General features: G+C 35.0%; 1 protein-coding gene across 1 annotated transcript in view; it reads right to left on the reverse strand.

The window, feature by feature from the left end:
* Positions 1-585: 585 nt before the first annotated feature.
* Positions 586-23,128, reverse strand: part of LOC149775536 (metalloprotease mig-17-like) — a 56,555-nt gene continuing 34,012 nt past the window's right edge. Inside the window, exons 5-10 of the mRNA XM_089944432.1 lie at positions 22,638-22,752; positions 18,985-19,155; positions 18,228-18,363; positions 6,540-6,650; positions 6,168-6,209; positions 586-662 (exon numbers count right to left, since the gene is read on the reverse strand). Coding sequence (XP_089800558.1) covers positions 6,168-6,209; positions 6,540-6,650; positions 18,228-18,363; positions 18,985-19,155; positions 22,638-22,752 — 575 coding nt within the window. The 3' untranslated portion in view covers positions 586-662. The remainder of the gene's footprint in view (positions 663-6,167; positions 6,210-6,539; positions 6,651-18,227; positions 18,364-18,984; positions 19,156-22,637; positions 22,753-23,128) is intronic.

Genomic DNA, 23,128 nt, shown 5'->3' on the forward strand with positions numbered 1-23,128 from the left:
TTTTAACAATTTTAGTCATATCGCCACGATGTCTGCATTGTGTCCGTGTATAGTGTGACTAGCCGTTGGGCATCATGCCGCAGACATGTAGCATCATGACCGTATTATTCTGACACCAGGCAGACCAGTCCCAACAATAACCTCCTAATGCTGAGCGTCAAGCGAGCCATCTGCTATAAGTCTATGATATGACTAGGCTGGGGTTCGAACTCACGACCTACAGCATCTGAAGCGGTTGCCCTAATCTGTTATAATAATGCTACAAGTAAAATGCACTTTAAATGAATAAATAAAGAATCTTTCGTTTACATATCTTGATGTGAAGAAATGACGGTAGCGTGTGAAAGTCATCAGTGTGTGTATTTATGTAAGATGTGAAATCTGTATAACGTTACAATATGGAAACTTAAACTTTGTTTATAGCAAATTACAATAAAAAGAGAAGTATAGATACAACAGAATAATATTGTCACAGATGGAATTAGCCCATGAGTTTCGCATTATTAGCACCACGTTCTATTCAACGTATAACACAATTTCATTGAAGGATTGTTGTTTATTATAACACATTAAACTTGCATAAAACACGTGTTAACATCCAACATCTTACAGCTGGTCCGAGTTGTGTATTGTCGTCAACCGCTGCGCATTGCTCTGATTTCCTGCAAATATGTCAAGGGGATTATCTTTTCTGGACTATTGCGCCTTCATGAATGAAATTAAAAATATTATAACTGGAAAGAATGTTATCCAACTTTGAATCTTTTAAAGACTAGTTATGCTGTTGAGTTTAATTGTAAGGATTAACTGTGCTTGTTTGTTTCAATTCGACGAACTATGTACCGAAAAAACGCTGTGTAAACTTTTTTTGTGTGGTCCGCCTCGTGGATCATATAGTTTGTACAGCGTTTACTCGGTTTTATTTCTTGGTTACACAATATAATCTTTTGTTTACCCAAAATATTGTCTTGTTTGAACATGATATTATTTCATTGAAACGAGCCAGTATCTTGTTTAAGCAAAATATAAAACAAAATTCGTGGCACAATCCAGTCGCGGTGGTATAGCATGGTAATTTTAGTCGAAACCATCCCATTTTTTATACTGGACAAGAATAGAAATCGTAACAAATTTAACTCACAAACATACGATAGATTATTGTATATTTCATTCAGTTTAGTTCAATGTTGTTCAGTACAGTTTGTCTTTATGACTTTATTATGCTGCACAGAGTATTACATTATTTTACGCTCTTCTCATTGGACAATTAAGATATTGCAACTGTAGTCTGGGAACTCAAAAATAATTTTCACTTGAAATAAAAACGTGCGGTATTTAGCTATTAATGTCACTGTGGTTTTGAAATGTGAGGGTCGAGAAATACGTGGAACTAATAATCCACAATAAGAACAGAATGTTTTTATCACAGATTTAAAACAAGTAGATTGACAATTGGTTAGTCGGGATTCTACCAGTCTCGTTCAATCTATTCACTGGGTATATCTGAACATACCTCACCAATGGAAAAATGGAAAAATCATCAGTGTAATAGGGTTGAAACATCTCCTTCACTAAGTATATCTGAACATACCGCGCAGTGTGGAAAAATAATTCAGTCCATTCACTGAGTATATCTAAACATGATTCCGTACACTATGGATTGGCTAAAATCTTCAGAAAATGTTATGCATTTCAAACACCCTATTCACTTAGTTTGACCGAACATACCATACAATGTGGAATATTGAATAAATGGTTATAGGGCATTATACTTTTCAAGGGTAATGTTTTAGTTATAAAATAGCTTTCTCCGCTTACAGCACTTCCAAGTACATAAGTGTCTTATCTTTAAAACAGCACCAAAGAATCGTTTTAAAAGTCTTCGTGGTAAATATAGCAAAGATTGTCGACTGCTACGTATGGTAAATATGGTTTTAAACTATAAAAAATCCACGTACAAGGATGGAAGTGCAACAATACTGATTATATTAGCAAAGTTTTACATGCAATTAATGCCGCCTTCTTACTTTTCTCATTTAATGATAATCCATTTTAAAAAAAAGAAAATTAATGTTGGACAATATTCTGAATGATTTGGTCTCCTCGAAATTAAACCCCCAAATAATCCAAGATATACAGACACAATTGCTAATAATTTAAAGTCCTGAATAAAATTCAGCACAAGTCCGGAACAAATCCAAAAACTGAAGGCGATGAGGTATCTGTGGTAGCTTATAGAGTGTTGATGTGTCACCAGTCTTTTGTTGAATCACATTAATATAATTCTAGGTTTGAATTCCAGTCAATGTCACAATCCAATTATTTTATCAGAGCACATTTATTATTTCCAGAGCAAATAACCAATTGAATTGAATAATTTGAAGAAATTAAATTTCCAGCCCGAAAATTAAATGCTGGTCACAATATATAATACAGTCTCAAAGTGCTAGATCTTGAAACACGGCTGAAAAAAATCCTCTCAGTTACAAGATTATATAGTTCTCTGCTAGACCTCAAGTCACAATTTTCAATTTCTGTTTAAAAATAAATTACCTAATGAAAAATAACCCTCTGGAACAATCCTGATGTTTACATAATACATACCATAACCTGGATTATGTAAATTCACTTTGGAAATTTCAAAACCTAGACCTAGTCTGAAATAAACATACTTACGTCTATTCATAATAATACTGATTTTAATCCCTTACCCAACGAGAATAATTAAGCTACATATGTTTACAAAGAATAAAATTAAAAAAGTAAATTTGGGTCAAGTCAAACATACAATGATACATTACAATAGCATGTAATGAAAAATATTAAAAAAAATAATTAAAAAGCAACTAACTAACATACAATTAAATTAAATATACATAGATGTTGCCCTTTGAAGGGAGTTGAGACTGACTACAGGCAGCTGTGTATTGGCGGGGTGAATGAACTCACATCCCTGTCAAGTTTGTCAGCTACAAAATGTAGTTCTGTGCCTTTTGTGGCTATTCAAAATTACCTTTGCAAATTGATAAGTTACTTGTTTTTAGTTTTGAGTTTCTATTTTTATTCACATTGATTAAATCAATATAAGAAAACACATATGATTCAAACATGAAAGATGGCTTTAATGAAGTAAGTAGAGCTCTAGAAACACGCTTTTTGACCACTAAACGCTCAGCCATTCATGTATCGGCGCATGGAAATTAGTGTGGAATGACGAACCAACACAAGGTAGTAAAAATCTTGTATTGTATTTACAGTGGATCTAGGTCATTATTCTGCTAAAATTACCATTACTACCAACCATAGCACTCTCTCTCTCTCTCTCTCTCTCTCTCTCTCCTTGTTCTTTGGTCGATTTGTCTGAACATGAACCATCATTCATAGGTCCAGAGATATCGTCGTATGATAAAAGCGAAAATTCTCTACGCTAATCTTTTTTTATGGCCTTTCGCCCGTATCTTGCTAGGATGAGAGAGAGAGAGAGAGAGAGAGGGGCTGCCTTTGGACATTTTAAGTTTTAATTAATATTAATCGAACATTATAATAAGTTTAAAAGAGAACAATAACAACAAAACATTAAATACATTACAGTGTGTGTGCCTCGCAACCAAAGAAATATACTGTGTAGCATATGCAGGCTATTGCAACTTTGTATCATTGATTATATAAATACTGTAGATAATTTCCAAGGAACATACCATTACGACGAACCATACAAGTGTAGATATTACTTGGTGTAATTTCAGTGTCAAGGTTTTCATCGAGCCCAAATTATGTTTCTCTCTCACTCCAGATTTCCGCGTATTTTGTCCCTTATTAATGAGATGGGAGGGGGAATGGAAAAAAGAAATGATTGCAATGAAGTTGTGTATAACGTTAAACTCATTTTGAAAACGGGGACAATTAATACATTTTATCGCTATTTTAATACGTCACTATATATTATGCCTTTTTCAGCGGCTGCTTTGAAGTATATATGTCAGGAAACTGTGGAATGATAAACGATAATGAGATTGATAATGACACATGTAAGGAACCAGATGAAAATAACGATATTAAAGAACAAATTTCTTTCAGTGCTTTGACCGCCTATGTGGCTTAGTGGTTAGAGCGTCCTCCACTGATGGGGTAGGTATCGGGTTCAAACCCCGGCCGAAGACTTCTAAAAATGGTGTTAGCAGCTGCCTCGCTATGCATTCAACTTTAAGAGGTTAGTTTTAGGACCTGTCGGCCTGGTGTCAGGATAATGTGTCTGCAGCATGATTCCCCAGAGCTAGACATCACTTTAAACTGACACGCTGCAGACATCGTGGCGATATGACTGAAAAATTGTTAAAGCTCTAAATCACACACAGTGATAAATGAGTGGAAATTCGTCGTTGATGTATAGGCCTAGAACGGACAGCTCAGTTGCATTTACGCTCATATATGCGTATAATTACGGGACATTATAACAGTTAGGTGCAATATTCCATGGGATTTTAATACTGTATTCGCAATACCAATGATGCAAATTTGCAATAGCCTGTCAAGATTGTTAAGGTATATTTAACTGTAAAGAAGAATACATAAGCTGCAATCTCTTTAATGTTTTGTTTATTTTTGTTTATTTATGTTTCATAAAACCAATTAACAAGGGTCTTGCAATGTATTATTTAATATTAAAATGACCAACAGCAGATTTATCATCCCTCAACCTTTCTAAGTCACTGTACGGGCTGGTAAGGCAGCAGACTAATCAATCAATAAAGAAACATCGGGATGAGCAATGAATGTATGCCTTTTTGGTACGTCTCCACAGCTTCTCTCTCTCTCTCTCTCTCTCCCTCTGCACGCTCGTAGAAAGATACCAGCGAAAAGCCGTTAAGAAACGAGTTTGGTGGATTTTCGCTTGTGTGTCACGCGAACGTCTCTGGACCTATGAATGATGGGAAAATGTAGTCATACCAAGAAACGGAAAGGGGAACGTTAGAAATTGAGAATAGAAGCAATTGTTAGGTTGTTAGAAATGTTAATGAAATCATAAAAATGATATAGATGAACTGCACATACATTTAAATGTTTGAATTACCTCTTGCCGGTTCCCCGTTTCGCTTCGTTTATATTTGTAACTGTTTAAACATACTAGCAACTATGTGAAAGTTAATGCGTTATAATTTCAAGTAGTTGACCTTGCTGTATGTGTAGTGCTCTACTTTCTTCATTTAGATCTTCCTTCTTTGTTAAGTCGTAAGTGTATCTTGGAATTATTTATTCAATATGAATGAAAAACTGAAGTTAAAAACTGAAGAAACAACTTATCAGTTTTAAAGGAGAATGCATTTAGTCCAAGAAGGTAAAGAACTACATTTTATAGCGGACACACTGAACGGGACTGCGCAAAGTTCATTCATTCATTGAATACACATTTACTTTTAGTCAGTCTTAACTGCATTGGAATTGCAAGTATATTGATATCTGATATACATAAAATAGATGTATATTTTGTACGCTGCATCATTGATATACCAATCGTTGTATATATTTTTCATTTAAATTCAACTCGCCACCGACAAGCCTCGTTTCCTGGTAATGAAAAGTGTATACATCTCGTGGTACATCAATTATAGAGCTTATATACTACACCCACCCACCCACACATACATAAATATATATATATATATATATATATATATATATATATATATATATATATATATATATATATATATATATATTGTATTCATAAATATGTTTTGGTACTTGGTTGAGTGTCTGACACTACAGCTTGGATGGACAAATACAAGGTCTGCTTTAAGTGATTGTCACCTAGTTTTGCTGAATTATTTGGGCAAAGTTACATTTCTTAATATTTCAACTACCGATTGGAAACAGTAATGATTTTAACATCCTCTTCATAATACCGACGTTGATGTCATCATTATCATTATCCTCATTTTCGTTATTATCAAAGAGGCTATGTTTAATTAATTAAGAAATGAATTAGTAGCTGCAGTTATATTGTTAAATAACTGCAATGGTCCTTGTCTTTTCTGTTTGGTGTTGAATGCAACGTTGCGGTCGACACTACCTGATCTGAGCAGGATTTGAACTTGCATTCTTATGATCAGGAGTTTTGTAGGCTAACCGCTCCGGAACCGAGCTCCAACAATAAATGATGTACTCACCTATTTCGAGGTTTTGGAAACACACTTTCCTTCTATGCACCACTGCGAAAAAAAATTCATATAGATTGGTAAGCAATGAAGTGGTTTACATCCATAGCCAATTATCCGTCCACTTATTCCTATTATGATTGAGATGTAAGAAAGTACATGTACCTGTTTACCTGATTACTTGAATATAGCTAAGTATGAATTATTGTACATCATAATCAACGGGTCGCTTATCACTCAAAATAATAATAGCTCATTACATGCAGTAAAAAGATTGTATTATTTCTGGCATACCTTTTTGGGTAAAGTTATCACTTATTTCATGAGTTTATTAAAACATTGAAATGCAACTAATGTTTCTGATAAGAGGTAGAAAGATATTACCATATTTACTCCACAGTTAGTTCCCCTAGCTGCTCTGGCATACTCATAAAGGCAGTCACCGGTTTCTGGATCGGTACATTCCATGAAAAGACAAATATCCGCAGACACATCCTTGAAAGCAAATTAGAGACGCATAAATAGATGTTTTGACGGCACTTATGTAAACAGCTGCTGTAATTACATTTTGTTCAACAAACATTTTTAAAGGCTAGAGATGCTTTGTGATACAAGAAACTGTTTCATATATTTATGTGTAGCATTTACGAATCTCATGGTATGACAGCGCTAATAAATTTCGTTATGTATTTTCTTCCTCTCAACAACATTTTCGATTACTCCTATGCATCAATTACATTCCCCAATGCAAGCAAAATAGCATGTTTATATTAAGAATCAACGCGAAAAACGAAAAGTTTTCATTTAAAAGGTTATCGGCATCGGCTGTATTGTATTATCTCGGAATAGCTATATTCGAACAAAATTACTGGAGGTTTGTTTAGTGCAAATGAGGTTTTCTTATCCGACCGCTACGCATACATGAAAGTATAGAATAGCTAGATCTCGGGACCAGCAGGATCAAATTTATTTAATTTGGTAATAAAATTCGCCCGTTCATGCATCGAAGCAAGTCTTGTTACTTCAGCTTGTTTGAAGCTCGATTAAATCTTAAACCCAATTTAAGTGAGAGATTATTCGAAGTGAACTATTTACTCGTTGAGGTTTATTTTTCTAGGGAAGGTAGACACATTTTTGCATAGTATGTATTTTATTAATAGTGTCAAAGGAATCGCAAGGTCGCGGGTTCGAACACCAGTCAGTCATATCAAAGACTTATAAAAATGGAACTAGCAGCTGCCTCTCTTGGCGCTGATTATTAAGAGGCTCGTGTTAAGACTGGTCCGCCTGATGTCAGGATAATATGACTGGGTTGGACATCATGCTATATATCTGCGGCATGATGACCCAGTGCTAGACATCACTAAAATTCCAACACTGCAGATAGTATAGCCATATGACTCAAAATGTTTTAAAGCTACGTTAAAAAGCCAATCACTCACACTCACACACATTCTAGCTAGTGTCAATTTGTTTTCCTGTATGTATATATTTGTGTACCGTAAAATCTTTGATGGATTTCATGAGTCACCTGTTTGAAATTTGCCAGAAACTTGAATGTTTCTACTGCTTGAGAAATACTAGTTGGATCTTTTGTCATATTTTACTATGCTTATTGATTATTGACTTTAAAAGATACCTCGTATTTGTGTATATCATGGAATTATCAAAGAATGACCTATCCATTCGAAATCATGCTTTTAGAATGTGGCTCGGAAATCATCATCAAACCATTCCTTAGCTTTTCATTTTGCATATGGGTTTCCGTATATTTGCTCCTGACCATATCATTAACAAGCGTTACGTGTTTAGGTTCTTTTAAAAATTTCTAAATAATTGCTACGTTTCTAGAACAACATAGAAGCTATTTATCAAGTACTCTCCATGCGGCCTCGATTTCACTCTATGAATCCCACAGTAAGACAGCATAAATTTACTTTTAAAAAATGTTTAATTTAAATCATGAATTAATGTCACGAACTAGGTCAGCTTTAAATACAAAGTTCTAATGTTAGGTTTTCGAAAACCTGAACTGAATTTCTGAAACAATATCAAACCCACTAAATAAAATTACAATATAATAGCATATAATGGAATAAAAAGATTTAAAAAAATAAAACTAACAAACAAGCAATTAAATCAAATCTAATATAAGTTAAATCAAATATATATAACACTTCACTCCTTAAATAAAAGAAAGATTTAAATAATAAAGCCTTCTTTTTACCATAGATTAATTAAAAATGAGGTAAAAAGAAGAGCGTTTATGAATTATACAAAGTGTACATGAAATAATACATTTCTATACACGGGAAAGTGCATCTGCTACTAATTTATATTTCCCCCTGATGTGCCTGATGTAAATATTATATTCCTGTAACAACAAACTTAGCCTTAGTAGTCTTTGAGTTTTGTTTTCATCTTGCCGATGAACGTAAGAGGGTTGTGGTCACTGAACACAATAATTGAAGAAGGAGCTGAACTAATATAAACTTCAAAATGTTGTAATTCCAGTATCAAAGCCAAACATTCATTCTCGATTTTTAAATAATTTTTTATGTGCTTACTCAATTTCTTAGAAAAATAGCACACTGGATGATCAACACCATTTTCGTTTTCTTGAATCAATACTGCTCATACCCCAACATTACTTGCATCAGCAGACAATTTAAATGATAGGCTGAAATTTGGAGCTGTAAGAACTGGCTTGCTCTTAAGTATGGCCTTTAACGTTTACAAAGCCTCCTGACATTTTTCAGTCCAAAGAAACTTGTTTTTCTTGCTCAACAAAATTGTCAAGGTTTCAGCAATTATATAAAAATTGGAACAAAAATTCCGATAGTATCCAGCTATACCTAAAAATCGCATCAGTTTATTTTTATTAACAGGCACAGGGAAGTCAGAGATAGCCTTGATCTTAGCATGTATAGGTTTACCTTGTCCATATCCCACGATATGTTCTAGAAATGTTACATTAGCACAGTAGAACACACTTTGAGATAAACTAATTGTAAAAATTGCATCAGTCAGTCTGTCAACGAATTTCCAAATTGTTGCTAAATGTTCTTTCCAGGTGACGTTGTAGATGTAAGCATAACAATTATCAAGACCAAAGGTAATCATATTCATTGGACGTTGAAAAGTACTAGGCGAATCTTTCATCCCAAACAGCATCACTTTATATTAATAAAGTCCATCTGGAGTCACGAATGCCGAAATTTCCTTTGCACTTTACGTCATTAGAATTCGCAAACATTCTTTTAGAAGGTCAAATTTGGTGACATACTTGGCATTTCCGATCTTTTCAATACAGTCATCGATTCTTGGTAATGGAAAAGAACCTGTTTTTGTCACACTGTTCATCTTCCTATAATCAGTGCACCTACGGAAAGTTTTATCTGGTTTTGGAACAAGTATACATGGTCAACTCCAATCACTTTTACTGGGCTCTATGAAATCATTCTCCAGAAAATACTGAGTTTCCTTTTTCAAGTGTTCTTGTTTGAGAGGGTTCATCCTGTACCGGTGTTGTTTCACAGGTTTGGAATTTACAATTTCAGCGTCATGGAAAATTTTCTTTGTTCTTGTAGGAACATCTATAAATAAGTGCTCATGTTCAAATAATAACTAATTAATTCATTTCTTTCTTGCGGTTGCAAATGGTAAAGTTTCTGGTCCAGATCATTTATAATTTCTGAATTCCGAATATTTGTCACTCCAATATCAGTAGAACCCGATGATATTCCTTCACTTAAATCCACTGAGTGGGACAGGTACAACTAAATTAACCACTCCGGTGGCCAAGTGGTTATAGCGCCCGCATCGGAAGCGGGATGTCGTGTGTTCGAACCATGGTCGAGTCACATCAAAGACTTACAAAAATAGTACTAACAGCTGCCTCGCTTGGCGCTCAGCATTAAGAGGTTAGTATTAGGACTGGTCGGCCTGCTGTCAGGATAATGTGACAGGGTGGGACATCATGCTACGTGTCTGCAGCAGGATGCCCTAGTGCTAGACATCACTACAAACTGCCACACTGCAGACATCGTAACGATATTACTGAAAAATTGTTAAAGCTACGTTAAAAATCCTAATCACACACACGCAACTAAATTAATTGCATGTTTGACATAGCTATCTCACTCAATATACTCTTAGAATTTATTTAGATCCCAGGAGTACTACTATCATAATTTAACTCGTTCAATTTCTTGTTAACTTTGTAAGGGCCGTAATACCTAATCTAAATAAAATTTTGAAGAATGAGCAAGAGAGACAGAACCCTATTACCAGACTGAAATGTTCTCTCCATTGTAATTCTTTCAGGCCATAATTTCACTTTTAATTTGAATTGCTGGATGCAAAATTCAAGCACTGTCAGCTGCAAAGTTCCAGACCAAAAATTTGACCCTTGACCAGATTGGACAGATTTGGGAAGGCCACATTGAGTAAAAAAAACTTTATGAAAGATTTTACTATTGTTTTAGATTTAATATTCCTCAAAGGAATTGACTCTGGAAACTTTGTTGACGCACAATTATTGGTCAACAAATATTGGTTACCTGACTTGGTCTTTGGAAAGGGACCAACACACTCTACTATAATTCTGCTAAACGGTTCGTCGAATGCAGCAATAGGTTGCAGATGAGCCTTAGGTATCATCTGATTGGGTTTTCCTACAATTTGACAAGTATGACAAGACCGACAGTATTTACAAACATCACTTGTGATTATTGGCCAATAGAAGTGAATCAGGATCTCGTGATAAGTCTTATCAATCCCTAAAAGACCAATCAAAGGCGTTTCATGGACCAGGCTAAGTATTTCCTGTCTGAAAGATTTTGGAACTACAATTTGCGAGTTCAATGACCACTCGTCACCAGCAGGTACCTCGGAAGGTCTAGATTTTCTAATAAGAATGCCATTTTTAATGAAATAACAGACATGCACTTCAGTGGCTTCAGTTTCACTAATGTGCTTTGAAACAAACAGGAGATCTCAGGATCTTTTTCCCCTTCGACGACACGTGATTGACGTTTATTACCCTCATTAAAATAAAGAGGATGAGTAGTTAAAAGAGGATCACTGTGATCAATACCATCTGATTGATCCAAACAAGGAGTAAAAGTGACCTCGTCAAAAGCCACACCAATATATGTGTCTGCTAAAGGAACACTTTCCTGATCAACATCATTCTCAAGAGCTTTCTTTGCCATAGCTCTAGTCACTGCACAAGCTTGGTATAAACCAAGGAATTTGTTTCAATTGGATCGACTTTCTGATCCAAACAAAGCGTGTCAGTTACAAGTGGATTAACCACAATCTTATTTGCTGCTAGCTCGTTGCCTAGGAATGATTGGATGCCCTTAACGGGTAAAGCAACACTGCTCCGACTATCATGGATCCTGAGCCTAAGTCTGATGACAATGGATATAAGCATTAGCAAAGCCGCACTCTACTTCCTGAATACTTACACTTTTAGTAGAAGAATACTTCTCAGAAAACAGCAAAGTACGTGACAATAAAAGTCTCTGAGAAGCTCCTGTGTTCCTTAAAATTTTAATAGGGTTGGGATTGGCCAAATTATCCAAGAGTGATATAGAACATTTCAACATGAATGGTTAATAATTCTCATAACAAAATCATATTGTGGTTTACTAGACCCAACAAATGTAATGCTTTCAATACATGACCGTGACCTTGACCTCTTAGACATAAGAGCACTTGGAATAGATCTGTCTTGATTCTGTTGCTTATTTTTAAATTTGTAGCAATCAGAAATAACGTGTCCTTTCTTCTTGCAATAGGTACACGTAGCAAGAGACAAGGATTTTTGATCAAGCTTATCAGAAGCTTGATTTTTAAAAGTTGTGCCAGATGGAGATTTAGGAGGATTTGTATTAGGCTGAAATACATTTTTGCCAGAAGACTGCTGAATGGAAGTCTTATTTACAAAAGAAACGTTATGAGCTAAAAAATACTCGTCAGCAGCACGAGACGCATTTTTCAAAGTTTCGACGTTATACTCGTGAAGAGAAGTTTTATTATCAGTACGTATAGAGTTCTTAAAATCTTCAGGTTATACAAGTTCTTTCAGACTTTCATAATCTCGATCAACTTTCTTGCCTAAGCATCATCTATCAAATAACTGCTCTTTATCTCTTGCAAATGTGACATGAGTTTGTCCAGCTACTTTGTTATTGTTTCTGAATTTTTGCCGATAAGCTTCAGTGACTAACTCATAACTTCTTAAGATGCAATGCTTCACCAAATCATTTTCAGCACTCTGATGTACTGACAGGGATGCATTGGGTTTTCCTACAATTTGACAAGTATGACAAGACCGACCGTATTTACAAATTTGGTGAAGCATATATATCTGTATATATATCGGACTTGCCTAAAATTGTACACTGTAATAATTGAGTTTGAGTCCAATGCTCCCTTGGCCATTTCAAATTTTCAGCAACTTTTTCAATGAAAGGAAGATATTTGCAACATCTTTTTGTCTAAAATGGGACACTAATGTAATATTCTTTGTAACATCAAAACTTAAACTTTTATCCCAAGTAGGAATGTACTTTCACTTGCCAGCTCCATTTGTTAAATTCTAAATTGATATTCCCTCTCTTCCTTCTCTTTCTCCAATTGTAAATGCATTTGCTCTTTTTCTTTCTACAACTGCATCTATTCTTTCTCTTTCTCTAATTGTAAATGGATTTGATTTTCTGTAACTATATTTGTTTTTTTGTACCTGCATTTGTTTTTCTCTCTCCTCTTTCTCCGATCGTAAATCCAGTTGCTCTTTCTCTTTTTCGATTTCATTTGTTCTTTTCTCTTTAATTGCAACTGCAACTGCATTTGTTTTTCTGCTTTATCTTTCTGTAGTTCCAGCTTCCTTAACTCTAATTCCATCTTTTATTTTAGTTTTAATTTATTTACTTATATGTCAGAGTCTGATAAAGACTTACTGATCGAAACCATCTCTTATAATCCAAATAATTTGAAGAAAAATTACAATATTGAACTGAAAGTGGTCACAGCAAAAACCAGAAAACACCTTGCAGTGTGCAGGGTTTAACGCAAGACTAAAAATATTTTTCGATACATCACTATTAAATCTGGCTACGGCGTAAAATAACCTGTAAAACAAATTATTACAAAGTAATAGTCATGTTATGTTGCGACGGGTGGTTATTGGATTGCCTGGATATTATGAAGACTGTTTAGGGTTAGGGTTGTGATAACCCAGACAGCGCTGGAATGGGTACATCAGTACCACCATCTGTCAAAATCGAATGTTGGCGCCATTAAAGGTATTAAGTCGAAACATATATAACTCCCCTAAATGGACAATGATGTTCTGCATGTGACTTGTACTAGGCGAGAATGGACACTTAGATAAAAACGCACTTGCTTTCGCTCCATTGCCTGTATATTTTAGGAACACGATTATTAAGAAAGAGGAGAAACACTGCTCCAAGTTGAGAAACCGCATACAAGAGCTAATACTTATTTGAGATGTTGTAAAACGTCATTTTTGGGCAGACAGAAGCGGTGTTAAAAGAAATATGGGAGGGTAACACTTGTGTCCCGTGACTGAAATTGATGAGTTAAGACAAAGTGTCAATGGGGTGAGAAACATAAGTCAGGTAGAAAAAATCTGATTGATCTGTACACAGCGGCTATATACATAGTGGGATTCTAATCCATGTATATAGAGGGATTATAATCCATGTGCATAGTGGGATTCTAATCCATGTACATAGTGGGATTCTAATCCATGTACATAGTGGGTTTACTAATCCTTGTGCATAATGGGATTCGAATCCATGTACATAATGAGATTGATTCTAACCGATGAACATAGTGGGATTCTAATTTGATTGCGAGATAGTTATCTGATGACAGATATTTTTTCTATATATGGATAATTTTTCTGGCATTGACCATATGCAGAAGTAAGTCCGCAGAAATTTTAAAGTCGTTGTTCGTTGCTTGGAACCATAACTTTGGTATATTAAAATGGGAGGGGGTGTAGGTGGCCGTTGTGCGTTGAGAGAATAAGACCTGAATAATGCTTGAATCTGGAAATAGTGAATGAAAGTTCCTGCCTTTATAGTTAGCTGCTAGTATGGAAGGATGTGGTTTAGATTATGATTTTTGAATGTAAGCAGACTGTTATCTGTCTCTGCAGAATAAGTACTAGTGGTGATATAGATGCAGGAAGGCAATAGCGAGACTAGGCTTGGTCTCTGGACGATGATTTATGGTAAACCAGTTTGGGCGCTTGAAGTACTGATGTACTTTTTGGGATCCTTAAAGGATGTGTTATTCTCCGAAAAGAAAACGCATTCTCTGATCTGTGATTTCGTCGTGGTAAACAAGGATGGTCCTGTGTTAAATTAATTTTACCTGCTAGAGACTTGCCAGATGGGAAGTTTGTGATAATAAAAAACATTATAAATTGTTGTCTACCTTCTTAATATTGGTATATGGTCCACTATGGTCTCCATCATTCATAGATTTAATCGTATGCTTGACAATGGGGATTTCTGAAGGACTGTACATAGATGAAAATTAATTTAGCCGCATTGACTAGTGATTTGTATGATAGAGTTTGGAGTCAACTTACGCGAGTAAGGTCTCTTGGACCCGTTTTCAGTCGCTGTAACATTGGTCAATTAGCGGTGAGTTAGACGTGAGAAGATAGGATCAACTGACGAATACTGGCAGAGACTAATATATTTCACGCAGGTGCGCGAAGGTCCTTTGAGAGATGTGTTAGCCGGTGGAAAGCCTATCTCCAACCTGGGTTCGTCGTGTTAAACGTGAATCAGCCTATATTACATTTATTTCACTTGTTAGATACCTGTGTGTTGAGACGTCTTTCCTACAATTTACTTCTAAGGTTGTTGTGAGAGGGTTTGTGTCCTGGCCTGCCGGTCAGAGCAGTGTCATGTTCGATACAATTTTAGATAATTTTTATTCATTGTTGATAGTTTATTTGTAAGAGACGAGTATTTCAGCAATTTGTATTTAAATGTGAGTAACGTCTAGTAGAAAACAATCCCATTTATTTCGAGTTTTATCTTAATTATGTTTCGGAATCAGGAATCGGGTCGATGGTTACAGGGAAGTGATCATTTTTGTATTCATGACGTTTGCATCACTCGAGGTGGAGTCATTTTTTTATAGGTGTGGGCCATGTAAAAAATGCAGGGTATGCGCCATTTGTATATTCATCTCCATTTTAAGTTTGTTATTTTGTTTGCTTTTTGGATTTTTGATTCTGGGAAGTCGGTGCCAGGTAAATATTCCTCAGCCCGAGTAAACAGCAGATTACTATGGCAAACGTCACAATAATACTCGTAAAATATATTATATCTGAACTCTTTGCTAGATATTATAATTCCTATGCTAGTGATCAAATATTATAAGGGCTGTGGGTCAAGAAAAAAACCCACGTAGGAATGGATATGCGAGAACTCTATGTGCCCTCTAACGGAAAATTATTGAGGTCACATCTACATTTTCTAATCAATACACCGTTTCAAGTGACTAACATGCAGTTTTCCATTATCAAAATTTCAGTTATTACTGATCTCTACTGATTCTATAGAATCAACATTCTGCTTGTAGTGACCGTCACCCAATTATTAATCAACCATCGCAGTTTATACTATCCAAAACATACACTTTACAACGAACTCACCACTTGGAGTAACTAACACCCAAATATTTGCCATCCAGCACACATGTAAATACTACTCAATATATAGTGATAGATATCAGCATCTTGCTGCAGGAGCTACCAATGCATCACACTTGCCATCAGATACGCTTGTAGACCAACAAGCTTCAATTTATCAACTATCTAATATATCCACATTTATTATCTAACGCGTCAGGGTCTTGAGTGGCTCACTGATCTAAATTTCTCGCCTTTTTTGATTACTGACATCTCACCTCTGTTCGCGTTGGTTCGAGTCTCGGGCTTGGATAATGTAGGTATGTGAAAAAGCTGCAAGTAGCTTCCTGTTGGTCGGTAGTTCTTCGAGAAATGTGTTCTGGGTTCCTCCAGCATCCAGCACCAGTTAGTGTGGTTCCCATTTGTAGCCTACTATGCGCCGAGAAATGACGTCAAACGAAAACCAAACAACAACGACGATTCTCCGAAAAAAAGGGGAGGAATATATACAAACACAAACGTAAACTTCACTTATGAGGTTAGGAAATAAAGGAAGGGGAATAAACACACAAACAGACTACCAAACACAAGCAAGAGTTGGAGACCGTATATACACTAAATCTTAGTATGGGAAGGTAAAGAGGGTTAGGAAATGTATTTTCATCTGTGAGGTTGTCAGGTATTTTAAGACAACACAGTAAAGGGTTGCACAATGTCTGTTCTGTTCTTGCTTAATTTGACCAGGATACATCCCTCTCTCTCTCTCTCATTCACTCTCTTTCTCTCTATCGCTTTCGTTTTTTCTCTGTCTCTCTTTGATATATATATATATATATATATATATATATATATATATATATATATATATATATATATATATATATATATATATATATATATACACACACACACACACAGATCATTCTACAATGGACAAAAAGATCTTTGAAGATGGAAACAGTCAAAACAGATCGCACCATAGTCATAGATTTATGATTATTATCCACAAAGACAGGAAAAAAAGAACATATGTAAAGATACCTGTTATCAATGTAAGGACATATGTCATTTATCTTTTGAGTGTCGGAAGAAACAATGAACAGGCAGTAGGAGTTGTAACGTTCAGACGCAGAAACATACTTTGTATGGGTGTATGTTGGATAGTATATCAAAAATCGAGTGCTGTATGGTACAGGTCTTGGATGGATTGTATTCGGCATGCGGGTGCTGGATATTAGAATGTATATTGGATTGTATATATAAACATGTGTACATTACATTTCACGTAGACCCCTATAATATTACCAATATTTTAGTATGGGCATTGTGTGACTATAAACACTCCAACCCATGTTTGATATTATATATGTCTGTCAGTGTAACGTCTGCATAAAAAATTCAACAATTTTTTTAGTGCATGTGCGTGTTGGGTTGTACATCAAAACTAGGTGCTAGATAGCTGGCATGTGTGAGGTATTTTAATAAAAAGGCGGGTTCTAGATTATGTGTGTTTGCGGCAGTGTTTGTTGATGCTAGATTATAATAATAAAGTGGCTGATGGATTTTACAGGTGCATAATGACAGATTGTATTAAAAATCGGGTACAGGACTGTAGGGACGGTAGGTGTGAATGATAATTTAACGTAATCACAAAGCGGCTACTGGATGTAAAGATGTGTACTGGATTTTTTGGGGTGCGTGGTGCTAGATTGTAATGAAAAGATGGGTACTGGATTCTCGAGGATTCATGATGAGAGATTGTAATGAATATGTGGGATCGGTATTATCGATGGTGCAGTATGCTAGATTTAATGAAAGGCGGGTACTGAAAACTATAGTTGTGCTGAATTGCAGTCAAAAGGGGGAAGCTATACAGTACGGATTCGTTTCAGAGTGTATATCTAAAATATGAACATTACATTTCCAGTCTATGACTATGTTTTTGCAGTTGTAATATGTTTTTAAACGCGTCTATTATTATGAGATGATATATTTACAGTTATTTAGGTACAGTGCGGCACTGAGGCGCTGTAGAACCCTTGGCCTTTGATTTTAATAAGGAATAAATGCTTTGCACGAAATGCACCTATTTGACATTTTAACAGTACATTTCCCATGGGGGCCATACAATCAAAATGTAATTTTCAAATAGGATTTGCCGTAACGAGTTTTGTCAGTGGCCATTTGTAACGCTAGAGCGTAATGCCAACTTCAGTAGGGGGTCTTCTTAATGCATATTACTGCTTATATTCCAAATTATGGTAAGTATATGTATGTTGGTTACTCCAATTAATTTTTGTAATCAAATAATTTTTGATCAAAATATAATCGTAAGGAAGCAATTAAAAAAATGCACAATCACAAAAACCAAATGTACATACTCCACAGAAGACAGATCCAGCTCCATTATTGATCTCACACTGCTCATTTAGATTGTAAACCTCTCCTGGCTGTTTCATCACATGATTCGCCCATTCCTCCTCGTTGAAGAGAATACCCTTTCTGGTCAAGCACGTTCTGAATGATCAAAATGGACTTTTGACAGTTATCGATATATAGATGTATACGAATGGCATGTACCCACACACCTTCCTACGTATATGAAAACTTACATACATACACACACACATACATACATACATACATACATACATACATACATACATACATACATACATGCATACATACATACATACATACATACATACATACATACATACATAAATGCCGATAGACAAAGTAGACGCATGTTCTGAAAACAAAACGTGGAAGAAACGCTACAGTGATATATAGCGACATAGATAGGTACATACACATATACGACTTAAACCTACAAACTCATCTTCCTACAATCAGTCATATGTACATAACTGCCTACCAATCTCCACCTTTACATAAATATACATACATTTATTTTTTTAGAGATAGATTAGGAAATGCAACTTTCTCAAGAGGGTAAGCTATCCTTTTACTCGTTGTTTGAAGAATAGGACATAGTTTCATGAGTAACCAAACAAACCGGTCCTTCTATACCAGGTGGGTATGTCTCTGTTCGATTACTGATCAATGAGTTGTAATAAAGACCGTTTGGAATTATTGCAAGCGTATGCTGTAATAGGTCTCTAGATGATTTCGTACTTGTTCTTTAGCGTCTTCTTAAACGTTTCCACTGTGCAATTTGAGAACATCCATGGGTTTCTAGAGTATGGATCCTCTGCGCCAAACAACGGTTCATCAGGAGACATGATAAATGAATCATCAGCTGAGCACGATTCGGCCCCTTCACTGCCATCATGTACTGCTCCAAGACTGGAAATAGCAAGCAGTAAAGACGCATGACTATACACCAGATTTTTCGTAACTTGGAGAATCAGAACTTCAATTTATATTTCATCATGTGTCTCGCAAAATCGTGTAATATAATTTCCATAACAGGTCGGAAGAAAACAATTCTAACATTCATTTCACACACACACACACACACACACACACACACACACGCACTTATATATATATATATATATATATATATATATATATATATATATATATATATATATATATATATATATATATATATATCATCGAACTGTCTGTAGCCTTAGCAATTCAAACTAAAAAAAATGAACTCTTCCTGGGTTTGCAACTTCGAAACTATACTTTGTATACATTTTCACTGGTGTCTTCTTATGGCGCAATACTCCTAAACTAAAACATTTTTAAATGTGATATGATCTCTACATACAATGTCTTCGAATTAAGCATATATATATATATATATATATATATATATATATATATATATATATATATATATATATTATATATATATATATATATATATATATATATATATATATATATATATATATATATATATATATATATATATATATATATATATATATATATATTAAAGCTTGTAATAAATATATACAATTTGGAAAAGGAATATATTTGTGCTTTTATTGATTTTATTTATTGACAATACTTGAAGGGTAGTGGGCTGCACATGGAGCTATTAGATAGCAATGCCAATATTTACTATAGAATAAAAAAGTAGGGTGAAAATGTTTTGCCAATCGTATTTATCGTGCATTGAATCGGCATTGAAAACTGATTTTTTAGAAAATATGCACTCTAGTATGCACACTATTTTCTGATCACTCTAACATTGTAATCGTGTTTTACTGATGATACATCTTTGCCAAATATTTTAAATGTGGTTTACGAATATTTAGAACTATACAACCTGAGTATTAATTTCACATAGACAATGATGTTGATTGTTGGTACACGAAAATACGATAAATACAGATTTGCAATTGGTATGAATCTAATAGAGATTTGTGCTGAATTTAAGTATTTAACTGTACTTATTTATAAAAAAAATAAATCAGGTTATATACAACGACTGCAAGCTGGAAAGGCCGGTCATCTGTTTTGCCGAAAAATTGGATCCTTCAATCTTCCCATGGAAAAGCATCTTTTTTAAAATACTATTTTGTCCAATTTACATGATGGGTGTGATGTTTGGGACCTTACAATTATCACAATTATTAAAAATATGCATGAAGAATTTTAAATAGAATTGTAAAAGATGGTTTATTCAGAAATAGGGAGGAAAATATTTATATAAATATCTGATACCAAATCTGAGGATTGTGAATCTCTATCATCAGTGGTAATTAGGCTAAACTATACAGGCTTCATTATCAAATGCTTTTGAAGAGATCAGTGCTACATTTTAGACGTATAAATGTATAAATAGCATAAGTAATACTTTGATTACGTTTTGGGAGACCACATTTCCCAACACATGAATTTGTTAATAATCTGAAAAGAAAAATATCACAGAAAGAGAAACATTACAAAGGCCTAATGGCAGTTTTCGGCAACTCTATCCTCTAAGGGAAAATTTTACCATTGTCAAAAACAAGGTTTGAACATGGACAAACTACTTATTACTGCTATATAGGAATTAGTTTGTATGTTGAAATTGGAAACACTACTTATTATTGTTAACTTGGAAAATGTATTGACGTTGAATATGGGAAACTATTACTTATGAAACTGAATTTACGTTAATAAGGAAATATCACTTTTGACTGTTACCAATGCATTGTGTTTACATTTGATACAGTTTAAGACTTCCAGTAATAGATTCCCTTAAGGAATAATAGGTCGTTTGAAAATACACTGTTCGAGGACAGAAGATGTAACGATCGTTAAAGAAAAGACATCGGGGACGATAACCATTATTTATTCATTGTCCGCTTTTCACAAAGACAGAAACAAGTCTATAAGGCGGATCTTTTACCGCAAACTCTCTACTGCAAACTTACAAACCTAATTTGTCATCACTAATAGCAACATTCTTCAAAAACTGGTTCCAAATTATTTACTCTGATAATGAATACAAAATAGCAAGATAATTATGGAATTATGCATTTCTCAAATTTCATCAGAATGAGCTATTTCGTCTATTTTGCAAGTGTTATACACTCCGGGATTGCTATTGCATTCCGTCTTAAATTTATTATACTTCTGTACCGATTAACAAATTCCATGTGAATGTTTGATTCTGTTGTAAACTCTAACCAGTGATATGATGCGTATCTACATAGGCAAGTGACGTCACCATATAAATTGTAGCACATGTGGCATTCTCATAATCGATCAATGTGTGGCTTGCGAATTGCTTAATAAATAAAAGTTTTGTTATGTTTTGTTCTTCACTTCATTCCTGTTAAATAAAGAAAACCCCGCATTTAATGGGCGGATGGCGTATCTAATTACTCTGATTGGTGGGAAATATTGACCTAATCGATTTTTGGTATTTGCAATTGATGAGTCGTTCAATCAGAAGTCAGTCGGCAATTTGTGCGTCTAATACTATAAAACAAGATCGTTCTTGTGTCCAGTCAGAAGCCCGCGAAGACTACTTCCGCAGCTTATAACAAGGTCTCTCAAGTGGTCTGTCAGGAGCCTGTAAAAATCACTGCTGCAGCTTACGCTGTATCAGAGGGTTGGTCAAGTAGAATGACAGGAGCCTAAGTAGGTCACTTCCACAGATTATAATACGAATGTGTACTTTATAACCGAGTAAGTTAAGCAGTCTACCTGAAGCCCAAGTAGGTCATCTCCACGATTTATGCTATATACTTGCATTTTATAACAAAGTCAGTTAATCAGTCTGTCAGGAACCTAAGTAGGGCACGCCCACGGTTTACAGATCCTAATTTTACTTTTTAACAAAGTCAGTTAATCAGTAGCTTAAGCAGGTCTGCAGACTCCGCTATATCAGACCATCGAACTATCGGTCTGTTCTGAACGTAACTAGGTCACCTCTGCAGGTTTTGCTTTACGACAGAGTCTGGAAAACGGTCTGTCAGAAGTTTTAACATGTGCCTTCTGCGGTTGATAAATATACAATGTAAAGTGTCTATAACTACAGTATCTCTCACCCAGTCGTCATAAAAATTTCACAAATTATTTTATTATTCTCTGATAATGTTACAATATTGTATTTTCACGGAAAAGAGACCCTCACACTATGATAACGAGTGAGCTGATGCTTTTTCTCCAATCCGAGATGTTAACTGGATATTTAACTTTCCTATGATACGTCAAGTGAAAGACACGCATGATAAGCCTTGACATATGTGGATTAAGATACAGTTGGAGGAAACTAACGACCACTGAAGGTACCCACTTACATGAAGGGAATGTGAAAAGCTAATCGGATGAGTTGAAGATATAGAACAAAGACAGAGTAATAATGAACCCACTTGTGTCCAAGTTCGTGTGCTGCCGTGCTCACAGTCCAGAAAAAGAAATCTTTTGTAGTGACAACAGTATATCTCTCACCAATATTACATATTCCCCCTCTTTGGAGGCAAACTCCTACAATGAGAAAGTGGACAAAAATATTACATGTCATAATTACGTTCTTAAACATTTACGTTCCAGCAATATTAGTTGTCATTATATGGTTAAATATCCTGATTATAAGTCGTACTAATGCATGCTAAGTTGGTGAGAATGTATTGTACTCATCTCAAATAAATGTTGTTCCACACGAATTTCACGGAATACGTTGTAAAATCATAGCATTTAAATTAAAACGAAATGTTAAGCTAATAATATGATACTTACGTGGACATAAGCAAGTATATCACTCTAACACTGTAATATAACATCAGTGACTTCAACAATTCCAATAGTGTTAGTGTTGGCCTGAGTAGCTGTGAATGATAGTGTTGACCTGAGTGGCTGTAAG

The sequence above is a fragment of the Sinohyriopsis cumingii genome, chromosome 19 (assembly GCF_028554795.1).
Source record: "Sinohyriopsis cumingii isolate HCF-2022 chromosome 19, ASM2855479v2, whole genome shotgun sequence".
NCBI classification, from domain to species: domain Eukaryota; kingdom Metazoa; phylum Mollusca; class Bivalvia; order Unionida; family Unionidae; genus Sinohyriopsis; species Sinohyriopsis cumingii.